The sequence below is a fragment of the Cyrtonyx montezumae genome, unplaced genomic scaffold (genome assembly GCF_038088225.1).
Source record: "Cyrtonyx montezumae isolate F1298 unplaced genomic scaffold, pur_monq_1.0 scaffold_3, whole genome shotgun sequence".
Classification (NCBI taxonomy): Eukaryota; Metazoa; Chordata; class Aves; order Galliformes; family Odontophoridae; genus Cyrtonyx; species Cyrtonyx montezumae.
The window spans coordinates 35,025,520-35,044,424 of NW_027072034.1; the positions used below are offsets into that span (position 1 = coordinate 35,025,520).

Below are 18,905 nucleotides of genomic sequence, written 5' to 3' on the forward strand. Positions count from 1 at the left end.
AATATTTTCAGTTCTTTTGACTAGATGACACGGGGAAGGTGGGATCTGGAATCACAGTTTCAAGCAGAGCTAAACAACACGTGCATTTGTAAACGCTGCACTTTGACAGAAGAAAGTGAATCTGTTATTCTTTCAGCCACCTCCTGCAGTAAGCCTGACCTCAAGATGAAATGAAACATAAGAACAAGCTGATCCTGCATGTCATGTGGCCACGATACTTCATTGTGGCAGCCTACCTAATACAAGCTATTATATCTACCCCTGCACTATGGGCAGGCCCTTCAGAGGAAATTATCAGCATCTTCTCTGGCAGTTAGCCAGAAGCAAGTAAGACAGACTACAACTGCTCTCCTGACATCCTATGCAAACTAAGAAGCTTAATAATAAAAAGTAAGCATTTTCCTTTTTCAGTGGTAAAATTTAGGCACTTGGAAAATTTGCCCTACACTGAAGCACAAATAAAATGCATACATAGAGCTGAATGGACACATGGGCTCTCCTGTGCATTAAGCTGGCCACATCTCAGAAAATTAGTGCAGGATTTCTTTGCCAAAATAATAAACTCCTCTGCAGAATGAAAGTAGTCTATTACTCTAAGAGAAGAGACTACTACATCTCTTGAAAACTGTACTACTGCTAGTTTGGCTTGAGCTAAACCAAAGGATAGTGATGTAATCTGAGCAGCATCTCTAAAAGTGGAGAAAGGAACACAACTCCGACACAAATTCAGAACACGACATTCAGCTTTCTATGCACCACGCTCACTCACATAGGAAACTGAGTAATCCCAGGTAGTTTCCTTCTGAATCAGGTCTGGTGACATTTTCTTTCTGGAAGCGATGAGACAAGTTTATTTATTCTGGTGATAAATGTCACCAGAAGGAATGCCTGCAGTCCTTGGGACAAGAAGCTACTATGTTTGGGTCTATTTGGTTAGTGTAGGAGACAGTCACAACCGCTTTTCTGGAGGCTGGTGTTGGCAGGAAAATATGGGATCTAAGTGGAGTGGCTGCGCATAGTCATCCTGTGGTTACTTCAGAGGCCACGAGTGGCATCTGCTGTGCTCCTGTGAGGATTCCTTAACATTCTGTATCATTTTTCTCACAGGATGGAATAGCCTTCACTGGCAGGCTGACAGGGAAAGAGGACCCATTAAACACCCTCCACACCTTGCGGAAACAAGTACCAGGTCATACATTCCAATTTTGCATATACTTTCTAAGTTACATGCTGACTGAAGAAGCAGTTATCACTCTGATCAGCATGTAGAGACCATTACAGTCTTTAGCAATACTCCTCAATGGACACAGCAAGAACTAAAAGCAAACTGAAAAAAAAACAAAGCCCTTTGAACATAAGGCTTCTGGAAAAATGTTAGGAGAATTTCACCAACACAGCACTTAGTAACAAAATGTATTCCTTGCTGGATGAGTGCCATTATTTGTTGTGACTGTAGTTATCACTATTCATCTCCTATTTACATACCAAGCAAATACAGACCATACTTTGTGACAGCACACTGAAAACAAAAAGCCCGTGCTTAGGAGAGTTTTAACACTTTTTCTCCAATGACAAATATAGTTCTATCAAATGTTTAACAGCAGCAGCAACGTGTGCATCCTGGAATTGTTTGGAGCAAACATTCACCTGGAACTGCAAAGAAAGAAAAGAAATCACCCTTCCACCCTCCAACATCATAACCCAGAAAAGTAACTAACCGAACAAGGCTTCACTGCAATGTTGAAAATTTGTTATCTTCAGACATCAACCTTCATCCCTTGGTGATGGAAATAACAAAGAAGAAGAAAGAGATGTAACTAAGCTGATTGCTAAGTTGCAAAGTTTATGTGTATAAAACAGTTTTCTGCAGCCTAGGCTCTAATGCCTGTGTTAACTTCTCTACGTTGAAACCAACTAAGCAAGAGATGATGTGATCTTCCGGGATCCAGCCTTCCCAGTTTCCCAATCTGAACCTTAGGTGACCTATGAAACTGTAATCCTAAAACAGTAAGTGTCTAGTTTTCTCTGTAGACTCAAGCAGGGCAGGTGCCTAGAGGCCTCCAGAGAGAGGTTCTACTGACTCCTCCCAGCTAAGAAATCTTTCCTTTTTGCCTATCAAGACCTGCATGCTCTTACAGAAACACCTGCAAATTCTATCACACAGCAACACAATCATTCAGTTCTCCAGAAAGCTTCATTCCTCAACACACCCTGATAATTCAAACTCAACAGCTGATTTCAATTTATTCAAAGAATTAGGTCTTTTCACAGTCTAACAGTTGACTCTAGAAAATAAGAGCTTTTGAGGGACTCTTAGAAACAACAAGAATTTCTACACGAAAGCTGTCTCCTCTTTCTGAGAACAAGCTGCATCTCCAGTTTATTACTTGAGGTTGCATCATCCTTTGCCGTTCTGTCGTCCGATAAGTTTTGCCAACTATGAGCCACTGAGTCATTGATTCAGCAGCAGTTATATGTGCACGGGTCATCTGAGTCCACAGAGCTGGGACAGCAGAGGAAGGAGGGCTCGCCTTCACACCAGCTGCTAAGCAGTTCAGTACAGCAGAAGAATGGTATTTTTCCTTGTGTTCAAATTACTGACACCATCAGTTTGCATAGGCTGTTGCAGGGAATCTCGCTGTGGGCAATGCCCTTGTGCTGCCAGAGCTTATTTTTGATGAGCTGGCATGGAGGACACAAGGCACAACATATGGGTTCTGACCCAAATCTTCACTCACAGAATCACAGAACTGTAGGGGTTGGAAGGGACCTCAAGAGATCATCTAGTCCAAACTCCCCTGCCACTAGATCACTAAAGATTACCTAAGATGTAAAGATGGAGCTTTTGTCTGCTACATTGAAGCAAAAGGCCCAGTCTCAAGCTGCAGACTGCAGCTTTCCACTTACTGTCATCTTTGAGTGCTTTGCTGGTGCTTGAAGTGGTTCTTTCAGCCATATGGAAGTGTAGCTGGAAAGGGGCCCACAGCAGCATGGAGGTCCAATGTAGCACTCAGACACATCCCATCTCACTGAACTATGTCCAGCAAGGGAAGAATTGCTGCTCCCTGGCAGCTCTAGGGCAGCAGAAGGCTGCAGCTGTACTCATCAACCTGCCCTACATTTGTAACACAGTATCTGCAGCAAAGTCTGGCCCACTGACACCACAACGAAGTGGAAGAAAGAGACAGTCAAAAGTTAGCAGATCTGATAAAGCAATCAGCACAAAACGGATGTGGTGACAGAAGATGTCACTTATTACTTCCTTATGTGATGTCTATATTTCAGCATTTTTTCCAGAAATAGAGAGTCTGAGAAAACAAAGTCCCATCCAACTCCTTGAGCACAACTCCAGCAGGACATCTCTTGGAGAAAAACAGCTTTCTCTCTCACTCCCAGCAACTTTTATGATCACTGCTCATCACTTGGTTCCCTGCTTCCAAGATTCAGCTCTAGAAGTCATGCACATCAGTAAGAATCTTTGTTTTTACCTGTGAAGTTTGTAGTCTCATCTCATCCACTGGGGCTGGGAGACATTTAAAAAAAAAAACATTCAGTGAAGTTGAAAATAACAGCTAAAAAAGAAGGAAAAGTAAGCAGCAATGCCATATAACCAATTCATTTTAGCTATCTGTTTTGTTTACTCTTTTTAATTGCAGGAGGGGGACATTTCCTTAGGACTGCCTCAGGGTAGAAATAGTTGAGTTGCCACTAGGAACAAGGGTTCTGCAGACAGCTATGACTATATTCTCAACATCTGCTGCAACAGGTACTTCAGGGCAGAAAATGGTTTAAGAACAGCCCTGAGGGAATGGATACTGGGGGGGTCTGTCGATGCTTGCTCATGATGAGTTTCTCAATGTGTGCTTCCAGCCCAGAAGACCAACTGGATCCTAGGATGCATCAAGAGAAGAGTGACCAGCAGGTCAAGAGGTGACTCTGCATCTCTGCTCTCGTGAAACCTCATTCAGAGTACTGTGTCCAGTTCTGGGGCCCCCAACAGAAGAAAGACATAGAGCTTTGGAACAGGTCCAGAGGAGCGCCACAAAGATGATCAGAGAGCTGGAGCACCTCCTCTAAGAGGACAGGCTCAGAGAGTTGGGGCTCTTCAGCCTGGGGAAGAGAAAGCTCTGGTGGAACCTTACAGCAGCCCATCAGTACCTGAAGGGGGCCTGCAGGAAAGCTGGGAAGGGACATTTTTAAGAGCATGTAGTGATGTGAGAGGTAATGGCTATAAACTGCAAGACGGTAGATTTAAACTAGATCTAAGGAAGAAATTCTTCACAGTGATGGTGGTGACACACTGGGAACAGGGTGCTCAGAGAAGCTGTGGGTGTCACTGCCTAGAGTTGTTCAAGCCCAGCCTGGATGGGGCTTTGAGCAACCTGGTCAAGTGGGAGGTGTCCTTACCCATGGCAGGGGAATTGAAGCAAGAGGATCTCTAAGGTCCCTTCCAAACCAAACCATTCTACAATTCTTCTTGTTTTTAAACCTAGGAGACATAATGGCTTATTTCTGAACTTGTTGTATTTAGTAGGGACTGGATTAACCATCCACATTAGCCCTATTTTATTTCTGGGCAAGAACAGACCCTTACAAGCCCTCCTGCTGCCCATCTCCCTCAACACCAGAAGCATTCACAGAGTCAAGAACTGCTACAGGCAAACAAACCATGAAGCAGAGCCTTGGGTTACCTCTGCCAATAAATGTGATATAGCTGGGTTATTTTAGTTTACAGAAATGAGACTGTTTTACTCGTGTTCCCATGCATGCATCTCTAGCGGTAGTGGAATATCCCAGGGTGGGATTTCTTCTGTGATATGAATTTAAAAAGCAACAAAATGCTGGATGTTGAACATGTAGACAATTTTGGATTCTTTTTAGCATTTTACTTCTTTTCACATGCCTTTCCCAGGAGAGTTGCTCTCTGTCTTTGTGCTTACATCAGCCCAGAGTACCCCTCCCAAACAGCTTGTGGAATCAGAAGTATAAGCTTCTTGGCACGTGTTCCTTTTCCATTAGATCTACACATCAGAATGAAAAATGAAACCTGCATGCTTGGAGACTACGTTGTTCTCTCAGTTCCCCGAAATCTTACTCTACTACCAGATGACTAGCTGGCACTGTGAGGGAAATAAAAACAAAAGTTTTCCAAAGCTGGACTGTTACACATAAATGTACAAGACGTTTTGGGCTGATTTATGGATACCAAGACTGTGGTCTAAACCTATAGCCTGGATCATCCAAAAAACAAATACGCCTAAAGGAGATAAATGACCCAGAGCTCCATCCACAAGCTACTGGAGAAAGCAAAGCCACAGGGAACGATGACACTTGAGAAGATAAATATAAAGCATTCACTCAAGAAGTACATGTTCAGTCAAAGGACTGTTTCACATTCTCTAGGAAATGCAAACACCGTTCGGGATCACTAATTCATGAAACCTCACACTCTTAAGACAAATGCAGAAGCCTCTGGCCTCCAGCCCTTGCTCAACAAAGATTTATTAGAAGATTACTTGAGGGAGGTCTCACATTACTGAAGTCAAATTAATGCCTCAAACAACACAATGGCATGGCTGGCCACTCACACCAAGAAGGATTTGCATATACGCTTCTGAGTCAAGCGATGCCTGCCACGCTTGCTGTCACTTTGTGATGCACTGTCCCCAGTATGAAATATAAAACATCACAAAGCCCAGCGCATACACACAGACCTACACTTAATTGCTGCTTACTCATCAGTCTACGTGCTGTGGGAGTCCCAGTGGTCAGGGCGAGTTGGCTTCCACCTGAAGGCGCTGAGATTTAGCAACACCTGCAGCTCTGAGTCACACCATACGGAGAAGTCCAAGACAACTCCAAGGATAAGCATGGGTTTCACCACACTCAGCCCTTCGGAAAACCCTGTGCCCCCACGTTCCACGACCCAAACCCCGCCGCCGCCCCACCTGCAGTACACCAGGCACTCCATGTGGTTGATCTCCTGGTCGGAGCGGTAGCGGCTGTAGTCCTCCCACAGGTCCTTGATGGCCGTGACGGCCAGGATGAAGAGCACGGGGGCCAGGGCCAGCTCGGGCTGGAAGGCGTTGACGGCCGGCACGAAGTTGAGCAGCGCGATGAAGACGAAGTAGACATTGGCCAGGCGGTGGAACTGCTCGAAGAGGTTCTTGGGCAAGAAGGAGAGGGCTGTGTACTTGGTGGTCTTGAGGCGGTTGCTGGCCAGGGCGGGCCGCTTGGATTTCTCCGCTTCGGCCTCAGGTGGCAGCAGGCTGGAGCGCACCACCCGCGTCTTGCTCTCCTTTTTCTTCCTCCGCCTCCTCTTCCTCTGCCTCTCCTTCCCCTCGGGCCGCACGTGGGGCTCTCCCTCGCCCCCCGCCGCGCCCCGGGACATCTCTGCCTCCCTCGGAGCCGCTCTCGCCCGGGATGGGGCAGCGCGGGCAGCTCCCACCCGAGGCACGGCCACCCGCCCTCCCGCCCTAAGTTATCATCCTCGGCCGCTCGCCACGGCTCTCGCTTTCCTTTTCCCCTCCGGGGGGGGGGGGGGGAGAGGGAGGAGGGCTCTTTCAAACCCTCTCCTAACTGATCGGCTTGGCCCACGCTCGCTTTCTCCTCCTCCTCCTCCTCGGCCGGGGAGGGGACGTGGGCAGGCGGCGAGCCGAGCCCTCCTCCCGCGGGCCTCGCCCCGTCCCGTTAGCGGCGCGCTGCGGAGCCGGCCCAGGGCGCGGGGGTACGCGGCGGCCGCCGGCCCGTACGCCATAGCGCTTCCGTCCGCCCCGTTGGCGGGATGGGGACGGTGAGCGGGAGCGATAAGCCGCGGGGTGCGGGGAGGACGTTTGCCCGGGAAGGCGGCTCCCCCGCGGCCACCCGTGGATGCGAGGCGGCGGGTGCCACGTTGTCTGCCGCCTTTGACTTTCCGTTACACGTACAGAGGTGGCGGCGGAGGAGGGAGGTGGTTTGGGTTCCGGAATTAAAAACAAAACTGCCATTGAAGCGCTCGCACGGCTGCGCCGGCATTGATCGCAGCTCCCCGCAGCCGCGCGCTGCCCCCAGCCCCAAAGGCACCTCTGGCCTCTGCGGGCTGAGCCACGAGGCCGTGGGGACGTCGTTCTTTCCCCCCCCCCCCCGATGAGTGTAGATGATTATGAACCCCTTCTAGGCCTCGAGGCACTAGGTGGGTGCTAGTTCAGCACGCATTAGTTTTGAATGAGCCCGCTAAAGAGGAGTGATTGGCCAACCCAGGAGCTTTGTATGTTTCCAAGCTCATGGCAGCTGGAAACACCAATGGGTTGGGTTTGGGCAAGTGGAGATGGCAGAACTGGCCTAGCTATCTCTAATCTGTTGGTAAGGGGTGTGTATGAGATTGTTATCCTGCACAGGAAAAAGGAGACTAACACTCTTTCAATTTTAGTTGCCCATGTCAGTTTTATTTATTTATTTATTTTGCCTTGATTACCCAGTTCTCAACTTGGAATTAACTTCATGGGTGAGCTGGAATGAGGAAAACTCCTTGTACCATGCCACAGAAATGCTGAAATGGGATGAGGAGAGTAGTATCCCTGTGCGATGGACCCAGAAACCAAAGTTCACCCATTGAGCTGCTTGTAGACATCTGGGCCAATGTCCCCTACAGCTCTGCTTCACCCCTGGGCCCCAGGAGCTCAAGTGCAGGATGAAGCTGTGGCTTCATCGTTTCCCTGGATGTTCCTTGGCCAGGTTAATCACAGTATGTCTGAGCAATGGGATGCTGCAGGCACTGATGCTGATGGGTGGCCTGCATTTGTGCTGTGCAGAGCAGCGGGGCTGGAGTAGCCATGGTCCCCGTTACTCAGGGTTCACAGTAACTATTTTTCTTTCACAAATAAAGGAATAACAGAGAAACTTAGTGTTAAGATACTAATCAGAAGCTGAATGTTCTTATGTAATCCTCAGCTCACAAAGCTGAATTTTACTACTGGATACAGCAGCAGAAAGATAACAAGCCGCTTGGTGGGAGCCTCCGAAGACTTGTGTTTATTTGCTAAAATCTTAATTTCAGAATGTCTTAAAGACGTTTTGAGCATGCCAGAATCAAGGGTCACCCTTGAAAAGCTTCATCATAAAGGAAAAAAAAAAAAAAAAGATAGAAAGTACCTCACTCATCAAGAGCTGAAAAGCTCTTGTTCTCATTGTCTTTCTTTGATGCTAGTAAAATGCTTTTTTATTAATATGAGCAAACTGAAATATCACCAGGCGGTTAATATTTTTCCACTGGCTACAACAGCCTCTCTAACAAATGAGTTAGCCATCTTTAAACACGTATAAAATCCAGTTTCTGACAGGCTTTGCTAGCCAAGGTGTTGCCAGTATAGACCCTGCCAAGAATTCAGCCTCTCCTTTCCCTTTCTAAGTAAAACCCTGGTCATAAGGTTCAAGAAGGCGTAAATGGGGGTTGGACTAGGTGATCTTCAGAGGCCCTTTCCAGCCCCTATGGTTCTGTGATTCTGTGAAGTGTTTGTATATGAACTCATATCTGAACTCTCCCTAGCCACATAGCCTTAGTATGTGCGGCTGCAAATATGAGGCAGGCTGCAGATTTAGCCTTCAACCTCTGCAACACATACGTGCACAAGCCTGACCCTAACTTTTCAGCTGCAAAATGGCAAGTATGTTGTTGTTAGTTAGGACACATCTGCATCTCCTTTTTATGGAGTCTTCTGGAGGAAAGGAGGCAGACGAAGGTTGACTTTAAATCAGTTCAGATGACGCACAGTCCTTAAACAGCATTGCCTTCTAGGAACATTAATCTGACTGGAAAAGCCTGAGCAACCAATTGCTAAGGTATAGATTTATTGAATAACCCAAACTGAAATATGTTCCCTTTGCTTTTGGGGTTCATTGAATTCCAGCACTAAATATGGAGAAGGTCTGGGGATTACTCTGTGCTTCAACTCAGCCATCCCTGCCATGCATGAGGGAGGTCTCCTTGCCACGCCGATCTCTCCCTTCATTGTGACATGGATGGTTATGGCTATCCCCCATCTCACTGGCTTTCTGATTTCTCCTGCTGTTAGCCACAGTCCTGCCCCCAGTGCCCAGTATCTTTGAATTTTGATCTCTACCCAGAGCCCTTCCAGTTGCTGTTTCTCTTCTTGAGCTGTACACATATTTTGTTTGTTTGTTTTGTTTTGCATCAAGGACTAAAGCCAAAAAAGAGGGAGGCTATAAGCATCAATTATGCTGATAATATGCCTAATAAGCTCATCATTAATAGCCTAGGCCATTAAGAGCTGAGTCTTCAGATGTGACACTGCTTTTAAGGCTAGAAAGAGCTTTTCCAGCCCAGGATACTGTATTAACTTGGCCTTTTAGACGTCACACACCCTCCAGCTTGAAATCATCACTGAGATCTTGTTATGTGAGTGGGCTGGTTGCTTAGAAGTGAAATATCTATTTTTCTCATCTTCACGGAGACATCAGCTTTGATTATATTTGAAGTATTTTCTATGGTTCTGGAGGTATGTAGGTATGTGAAAATCATTGCCTTTGGCCTGATGATTTCACTGAACAGCTTGAAAATGGCATCTACCTGAACTCTGAAGATGAATACCCTATAGGCAAGAAGAAAGGATCCCAGCTTTATTACCGATGTAAAAGCTCATGATTTGACTCATCATGATTTTGGGCTGCTTGGAGTTATCATTATTCTGTTTTAAAAATTAATTTTTTTTCTTATTGTCAGGAGGTGAAGCAAATCCAATTTTAACACATTTTCTAATTTACTAGGCCACTTTTATAATATTTATATAATCCTAAAATAAAGATTTCTTATGTTGAATATTGCCAGAGACATCTATCAGATTACTCATGATTCTCATAAAGAATCACCTTTTTCCAAAGGACTTATTTTAATATTAATATGCTTAGTGTTATGGAAGCACCCAGAGGCCTCAGTCAGAATCTAGGACTTGGAGGGTATAAAAATAGCTGTAAAGACATAGTACCATACATCAGACAAAATCTGTTCTGCCCTTTGCAGATGAGACATATCCCATCTGGCTCTCCATAAAGGGGACAAGTGTACATGTTTCAAACTAAAAGAAGAAAGGCAAGAGGCTTCTAGTTTGAAGGATAAGCCTGTTGAAAATGCCAAAATCGAATGGGGAGAGGCAACAGTCAAAATGGCATTCTTCCTCATTTCCCAGCATTCTGCAGGAGATACATAGATAAACACAGGTGTGCATGCATACACAGTGACATAGGTAACTATCACAGAATCATAGAACCATTAAAGCTGGAAAAGACATTCCAGATCACCTTGTCCAACCAGCAGCCCACCCCCACCATGCCCACTGTCTATGACCCTCAGTGCTACATCCATACAGTTCTTGAACACCTCCAGGGTTGGTGGATCCAACTCTGCCCTGGGCAGCCTGTGCCACTGGCCTGATCAAGAAAATTTTCCTAATATCCACCCTGAATTATGGACCACAAACAGTCTCCAAATCCCATTCCTTTCTTTTGCATTCCCAGAGAGGTAAGATTTGCGTCCTGAGGTGAGCAAGTTTCATGTGTGAAATAGTAAGAGAGATGTTCAGTGTTGCAGCATAGGACCTCATGCTGTGCTGCAACTTCTCAGCATAATGATATGATGTTACAGAAGCGTGAGAAATCCTATGTGGACCTATTATGCCTGTCACCTTTTGCATGTGTTTTTTTCCCACCTACTGCTCCCTGAGGGCACCTGCTTCCCACATCCTGCACATTGGGTGTTGCAGTCTCCTGCTCAACCACACCACCTGCCCAACCAGCTGTTCAGCCTGATCTATGACTCCCAACACTCACAAGCAGATTGGGTCTGGCACCGGAGTGATAGAGTGGAAGGAGGATGTAGCACCCTGTCTTTTTTTTTTTTTTTTTACCTTTTATTGGTGCCTCAGGGGTGCCACAGCCTTTCTTCTACCACCTGGGCTGCCATGTTTGTTCTGTAACTCTGACTGCATGCATGCCACTGGCAAATGAGCCCCATGGGCTTCTATCTGCTATCTGCTACTTTATGAAAAACTAGAGAAGAAATGAGTCAAAGTGTAGCAGAGGCTGCAAAGTACAGAAATAACACAATGTGGTAAATGCAGTTAGCTTATGTATACTTATGGAAAATATGCTTTGCTGATACTTAATGACCGGTTATGTTTATATATTTATATACATACTATAGAGAGCTGTTGATCATCATTTAGAGTTTCATATCTGGAACTTTATGCTGATAAATAACTGAAAAGTACCAATCCTATTTCATTTAGCTCAATAAAGTGTGGTCTTTCATGGAATACAAACTTATGGGCCAAGGTCTCATCATGGTTAATGGAGAGAGGCTGAGACTTCTAGGGTACCAAGAGCAATTGGGTCAGTAGATAAACAGGTCAGGTGAAGTCTGTGCTCAAAAGCATTCATTATTTTCCACTAACTAGGAGTCATTAAGAAGGAAGATACCCTGGTGGGTATCCAAAGCTCGGTGAGGTGACTCCCTCTTAATATTATGCTCAAGTAAGTTCAGAGCACTGAATGTCCACTTCACTGTGAAGGTCAAGACTGGGCCAGATGTGGCACAAAGAGCAGGAGATGGCCATGTCATGACCTCACAACCACTTGTGCCCTAGCACACCTGCCCAACAAAGTAAAATTCCCAGTGTTACTGTACTGGTGACACAGGATGTCCCCTTCCACACTGGGAAAGCAGAAGCAATACCATACCCATTTAACCTCTCCTCTTACAGAAATGCTTTTTATGATGAGTCTTTCAGTATCTGTTGCTGTTCTTAAAACTATATATCCTAGTAGGATAGGATCTTACAGGAAACTTAGCTCAGTAATGCAAGAAACTAGAGCTAGAAAAAGCCTGAAGGTGTGATCTCCAAAGCAGACAGTAAATAGGAGAATGTAAAAAGACATAAATTAAGCTTATGTTTTTGAAAAACACTGAATTTCAGAGTAGTTCTGTGAGATTTTTAGTCTCTAGTACTTTGTAACACCAAGGGCTTGGCAATGATTCTGCTCATTACAGGAGCTGCCATAGGATTTCCTGCACACATGCAGTCAAAACCTCACTTTCACATCTCTTTAAAAAGATAATACAGGATATTTCTCCTGAACACTAAATCGAGTGTCATTTCAAATTAAGAGATATTTAATTACCCTTTACAATTCCTTTTTGCTACGTCTAGATTTCTCAGAAACCCTCCCCAAAAGGCCAATCAAAGCTGCTTGAGTGAGTTTTTGGAGTCAGTTTGTCTGTGGGATGCGATATTTTCCCTGGAGAGATAACAGGGGGAAGTTGGGGGCTCTTCTGCTGTGTGCTCATTACTCAGGACTGCCAGAAGAGAAAGTTGTGCAAACTGATGCTTTCTGACTAGTCACTGTGGTCAGAGATTCCCCTCTGGATTTTGTAATGCTGCAGGGTGAAAACAAGGCTCCTATTGAGTTCAGCTATGCCAGGCACACAGGGTGGCTGCAGGCTCCTTTTCCTTCTGGGAAAACGGTTTTCAGCCTGCTGCAGGTCCAGGCCGGCTCTGACTTTCTGTCTATTGCCCTAGTGCTGACTCAGAAGGGGCAAGCTTAGTACAAAGTGGTGCAAATGGGCTGTAAAAAACAAGATTTGAAAAGAAAAGGAAAAAAAAAAGCCTTAAATAGCAGGAGAACTAAAGGGTGACTTTCCTGCCTGTGGGGAATTCATCTGTAAGTAGAACTGATCAGAAAAAAATTCTGGTTTATTGAGCCTGACTGCTGTGTCTGAAACTGAACAATCTGAAGGACTTCTGCTGCGAGGAAGGCAGCAGTCCGTGTGTGTGGGTCGGGCTGGGGTTGTGGTGCTGTGTATGGTAAAGTTTCCCCACGCTGTCTGTTCCACCCTCCTCGGAAGGCAGGGGTGTCTGCAGGTCCCTGTCCTCAGCAGTGCTCCTGCCCCATAGCTGAGGCCCTTTCAGCTATTCTATCAGTTCCTCGGGCTTCTTAGTGTCTGCTCCTACTAGAAGGGAGACTGTCACATTCAGGATTTTGTTAACATGCATCCCGCAAAAGAGAGGAAATGGTTTGGGAGTAATTTGGACTATCTACGAAATACCAAACTGTAATGAAGTAGAATCTCCTTGTGATACTGGCAGCCCAAGCACTTGACAAGTTCTGCTTTTAGTACCTGTGCCCAAATTCAGTGCTGAATGCAGAGGTTTGTCCATACCAAAAGGCCATGTGATAAAAGGCCACATACCTTAAAAACACTACACTGTGGTATATGTTAAATTTATTGTCTTTGTATTATGTGCAACTAACCATAAGAAATAAATCCTCGTGTACTTCAGTGGAGCCCTGCTACTATTAGCAGTATCTAACCAAGTGTTTCTGCAGTGTTAAGTAGAACAGGGATGGCCTCTACTGAAGTTAAAGAGTTCTCATGAATTCTCTAGAATTTCCCAGTGATGCAAAAGCCGGTAAAGGCTTGGAGACACTCATTATTTTTTCCTAGAACAGTAGTGAAGTTGGTATTATCTATATATAGTGATTCATCTTACTCTGCTTTCTAATTCAGCATTTACTAATGCAGTAAATAGAAGCTTGAACACCAAAGACTATATTAAAATGAGAGGGGAGGCTTTTTCTAATCAGCCACCTTTTCCTGGGTTTAAAAAACTTGAATGCTGTCATCCTTCTGATGTAGAAGTAACTCTCAGTGGTAAAAAAGCTGGTTGCCTTCTTTCCCTCTGTTGTCCAGAAGATAAAATTTCCAGCCAACATACATACTATCTCTGCACAGTATATAGAGATATAAAGATATGGTACAGTGTATCGTAATATTGTAATCTGAGGGATTTCAGTTGATCATTGTTTGCCTTAATTAAATCAATAATCACATTCATTAAACCAAAGCAGATTTCACACTGAAACTCAAGCTTCTGAATGCCTTGCAAGAAAAGCACTGGACCTGAGATAATTGATGTTTTAAATAAGTAATAATTCATTCTTCTATTACTCACTTTCTGCCTGGATACAGCATAAAAACATCTCTCCTCTTCTGCTCTCTGCCCTTCCTTGCCTGGTTCTCTGACTCTGAGAGAGCAGACCTTGGCCAGATCAGCACGACAAACTGCTGCAAGGTATGTACATCAATCAGGAGGATGATGAAGTGTGATCTGCAACCAGCGTAGCTGTGTGAGCAGAAAACCCTAGTATAGATTAAGAGGTATCAGCAAAAGTGCTCTTTTAGCAGGATGACTTTTTGTTTCTTGAGAGGGCTGCAACAAGCTAGATCAGCAGAAGCAGAGTTTTCCCAGTCTAACCTGTAACTGGAGTATGAACACTTTGCCAGAGCACAGCCTATCATTACCAAGCTACCCCACACAGCACTTCTAACATAAATTTACCTTTCTTCACTCTGGAGTCCAATGTGAGTATCTCCTAGAATCACGCTATGGCCTTGGCTCTCTTTCTGCCTCCTTCTTCACTCGTTGTCCTGGTTTGCCCTGTGTTATTTGACTGCATTTCACCTTACCAGCAATTGTTCAGTGTAGTCTGATCTTTACTGTAGCATTCTCCACACACTGTCTAGTACTTCATGCCTGCCCTCGGAAAATTATCTTCCTATTACCTAGATATGAGCATTTTTGCATCAGCCTGCTAACGCAAGGCATATAAAAATAACATTTTTTTGTTCCCTAAGCTCCTCTAATGTGCAGAAGAAAAATAGTGCATTTGAGTCTTTTATTTGCCACCTAATATACAAAATGTTGGCACTCACATTTTCAGGCAATCAGGACTAAATTCCTCCTTTATTAAAAAAAAACACACAACAACAACAACTGAGATTCTCAAATAATAACACAATCTGAGTACCTGGGGGTTTAAGGATTATTGTTTTTTATCACCTGCTTTTTTGCTGAACAAACTAGTTCAAGTCCCACTGTGTTTCATTGTTCTCTGCCAAAAAACTGGAGAAAGCAGCCTGCACCAGCAAGGGGAGAGGGTGCCAAGAGGAAGAGCCTGGACCTGAGCTGCAGGTCCATGGTGGAACTCGTGTGGAAGTGGTCAGCAAATCTGACAGTGCCGTTGGAGCTGAATAGTCATCGTTCAGCTTCAGTGCTAAGGGTCCAGTAACCACAAGGGAGCTGATTTTAGAAGATGTTGAACTTCTGGTCCTGCTGTGCGTGAAGAACAGATGACAGAATCACAGAACTACAGGGTGGCTGAGTCTGGCAGGGCCCTCTGAATCCAGTAGCCTCTCCATCAGGGCTGCCCAGAGCAGACTACCCAGGCTCCATGTCCAGGTGGCTGCTGGAGATCTCCCAAGGGACTCTACAACATCATTGGGCACAGAAATGCTTCCTGATGTTCAGAGAGAGCACCTGGTGTTCTGTTTTGTACCCACTGCCTCTTGGTACCTCTTGTCCTAGCACTTGTGCTGGTATACTGAGGAATTAGCATTACCTTGGAGTGAATATCTAGAATTCCAGGAATTAATTGATGCTTCCTGAAAGGAATCCAATTATTGCCACAATGCCGGGGTCACTGACTTCAAGGGGCTGAGATGATACCTTATAAAAAGCATGCATGATGCCTTGAGCATCTTTGCAGATGGGACATTCTTTGCAGATCATTAGCCATCACATGAAAAAGCCACTGCTATGCTTGGTTTTTACATCAATGACAAGGTGATGGCACAGCTGGGAACTCTCATAATCTGTCAGCTTTGTATATTTCTCTGCACTTTCTGCACACTATATCAAATTATATTTTTTTCTCCTAGTGATGGTTTTAATCACATTCTGTAAAATACTGGGTGCAATTTGTTAAACTGAAGAATCCAAAAGAGCCCAGGAGAAGGTGAAAGCAATGCTTAGAGTTGATATTCAATTAGCATTTATCAACAAACAGTTTTTAAAGCTAATATTAGTACAAGCTTACTAATAAAAGGAAGTATTTGTGTAGTTTCACTCCCACTTGTTTTCACCTTGAAATGTTTCAGGAGATGATGACCTGGAAAAGTGAGCAAGTTATGAGTACTCCACAGACTGTGGGCAGTAGGAAAAATTGTTTGTCTAAATTCAGTGTTGTGACAACTTTGTGACAGAGACATCAGGCCCTGGCGTCCCTGGAGTGTAGGTGGGTGGGTGAGTCATTTATTGCTGTCCTTACGTGCCGTAAGTAGGTGGTTGTACTCAGTTGTCAGAGTATGGCCCTTCCATTTTTATTCAGTGAGAGACGCCACCATTTAAAAATGGATTTATTTTGGTTAGTACTAGAATATCCAGTGTCATTTGTTGGGTTTTTTTTTTCATTCTGAGCAGTGAGCAACTTAAATACAATACATTTAAGTCTGTCCACTGCATTTACCAGTCCCATAGACTCAAAACACTTTGTCTGCTTTAACACAGTGCGAAGTGTCTGAATGCAGGAGGTATGGCGTAAAGTAAGAGAAGTGAAACTGCAGCCAAATTGTTCTGTGGATGCTTTTCATCACTGGTCATGCTACCTATGACAGAAACCGTAAACAGAAAAAAGTGCAGAAAAAATGAGCAAGCATCCTGATGGGCAGCTCACTTATCTTATTCCAGACATCACTTTCTCAAAGGTCTACTAAAATGTGCAGATGGAAAAAAATCTGGTTTTGCTGTTACCTAAATGGGAGTTTACCACCGGGTTCCCTGAAAATGATTTGGTTAATTGCAAAGATATATTGGTATTATTTGCACATGATATTAAAGAGAAACTTCAGAGTTTCCCCAGAGGACATCGTCTTTTGCCAGGGAGCAACCGCTGCATGCTAGCAATTGCATGGCTGTAAGATTATCATTCCAGAGCTATCCCAGAAGGGTTTGTCTGCTGAAGAGCTTCTGTTAGCATTACTAAAACTGAAACATTTGTTCATGCTAGGATACATTTCTGTCACATTCCAAAATTCTGGATTTTGGGACAGACAAATTACCTAAAACTTTCAGGAGAAAGTCCTACAAATGCTGAAATCATGAATGTCCAAGCCAGCCAGCCACAGTTTGACAGTTAGAAGGGCCTGTGGCCATGGTGAAAGATACTCGTTCAAAACTGTCATTCAGTTTTCCAAGAGTCCTCCTTCCTCATTCTCCTATACTCTTAGGAAACTAGGCTGAGACCCCCAAAGCAGCACCAGTTCTGCAACTCTATCAAGTTTTGGGTTCAGTAGCTGGTTAGCTGGATTCAGGTTGATTTTTCTCCTCTTGGAGTAGGAAGAAGTTGTACCAAATTTCCTTTTTCCTCCCTATTGTTTTCTGTAGAGAATTTTCCTTGGATATGCTCAGTAACAGACCCATTTTTGTATTTCACCCAACACAATCTTATTGGCCTTTATCCAAAAAGGAGGGCCTTTCCTTGCTCCTTAGATATCCAGCTTCACTGTGTTGGTATACTGATCCCCAACAGTTGCAGGCATGGCTTCTAGTCCTAAATGCCTTCAGGCTTCTCCAGAATATCTTTTTTACTTTTTATTTTTCTATTTCAGTTCTTCCTGACAGCTGTCTTGTTTAACCTTCTACCACACTCACTTTATTCATCCTTGTCAGTTCAACCTAATCCATGATTTGCTCCTTCCTGATGGAACAGGTTGCCCAGAGATGTGGTTGATGTCTCATCCTTGAAGGCATCCCAGGTCAGACTGGCCAGGGCTCTGAGCAGCCTGATCTAGCTGTAAGTATCCCTGTTCATTGCTGGGGAACTGGACTAGATGGCCTTTAAGGGTTCCTTCTAAGTCAAATGATTCTGTGATATGAGGGATCTGGCCTCCTTCTCTCCCATAGTCATTGTTTTTCTTGAACTCATTTAGCTCAGTTGGTTCTCCCTGTCCCAAAGAAAACATTCTCATCAGTTTGCATCGATAAACATCTTCTTAACACAACTATTTCAGATAAGAGTTTTAAAAGCCACAGAACAAAAAGTTCTGTCCTTAAAAGGTATGGGCAAATTTGAGTTTGGAACAAGTAATCACAACACCACTAATGTTAATTGATTTACACCAATGAGAAAATTAGTCTAAATTGTCTGTTTTCTGCTTAAAATAACTATACAGATGAAAAAATGCATATTCTGTGCATCTGTAAAGTTCATTAATCCTCATTGGCTGTGTTAGTTGTGATAGAGTGGCCAACTTCACATTCTTTTTTAAGATTTTAGCAATAAAGATATTTTAGTTTCTACTAATATGCCATTTTTTGTAAGATTGGACAATTCAGTATACTTTTTATAGGTTTTGGAGGATTAGCTCTTGAATACTGCATACTTATTTTAGTACAAGAAAGACTGGTCATGCATGCTTGTAAAGTTATAGTTAAATTTACTACCAGAAACAGATTCCTACAAATGCACGTTATTTTGAAAACTAGTAACATAGAGAAGAATAATTTATAGTGAATATTTAAAGTTTCACTTCAGTTTTCTGTCAAAGGGTAAGAATGAACATGAATAAAGTTTGGAATGGAGTTAATAAATGATTTTGGACTAGGAAATTAATGTGCAGGTTCCTTATCTTTCTAGCTATCAGTTTGGCAGATGTCATAGTAAAAATGCATCATTTTCTGAAATTTCTTTTTTTAACATATCTTTCAGCTGAGAAATGCACATGATATTTAAAAGTCAGTTTAGTGACCAGGGGTGAACTATGTGCGCATAATTAAAAAAAAATTAAACCCATGCTCATTGTCAAGGAAAATTTTTGCAAGCTGCATGATTGCAAAGACAGGGGGATATAGCCTGGCTCTGGCCAAGAAATGGAGTCGTTTGAGTCATGGTTGAACACTCATGGTCTGGGAAGTTTCATGTAAGTCTGCTGTTAACCTGTGCCCACACTGTAGTTCAGCACCACCACAGTGAATGAGGATTTGTAGAAGAATTTACTAGAATGTTGTCTTTGCTTT

At 43.9% G+C, this 18,905-nt stretch overlaps 1 protein-coding gene across 1 annotated transcript in view; it reads right to left on the reverse strand.

Moving 5' to 3' along the window:
* The window catches only part of ATP10A (ATPase phospholipid transporting 10A (putative)), a 107,044-nt gene extending 100,539 nt beyond the window's left edge, over window positions 1-6,505 (reverse strand). Inside the window, exon 1 of the mRNA XM_065741172.1 lies at window positions 5,949-6,505. Within this exon, the coding sequence (XP_065597244.1) occupies window positions 5,949-6,391 (443 nt within the window). The 5' untranslated portion in view covers window positions 6,392-6,505. The remainder of the gene's footprint in view (window positions 1-5,948) is intronic.
* Between the last annotated feature and the right edge of the window lie 12,400 nt (window positions 6,506-18,905).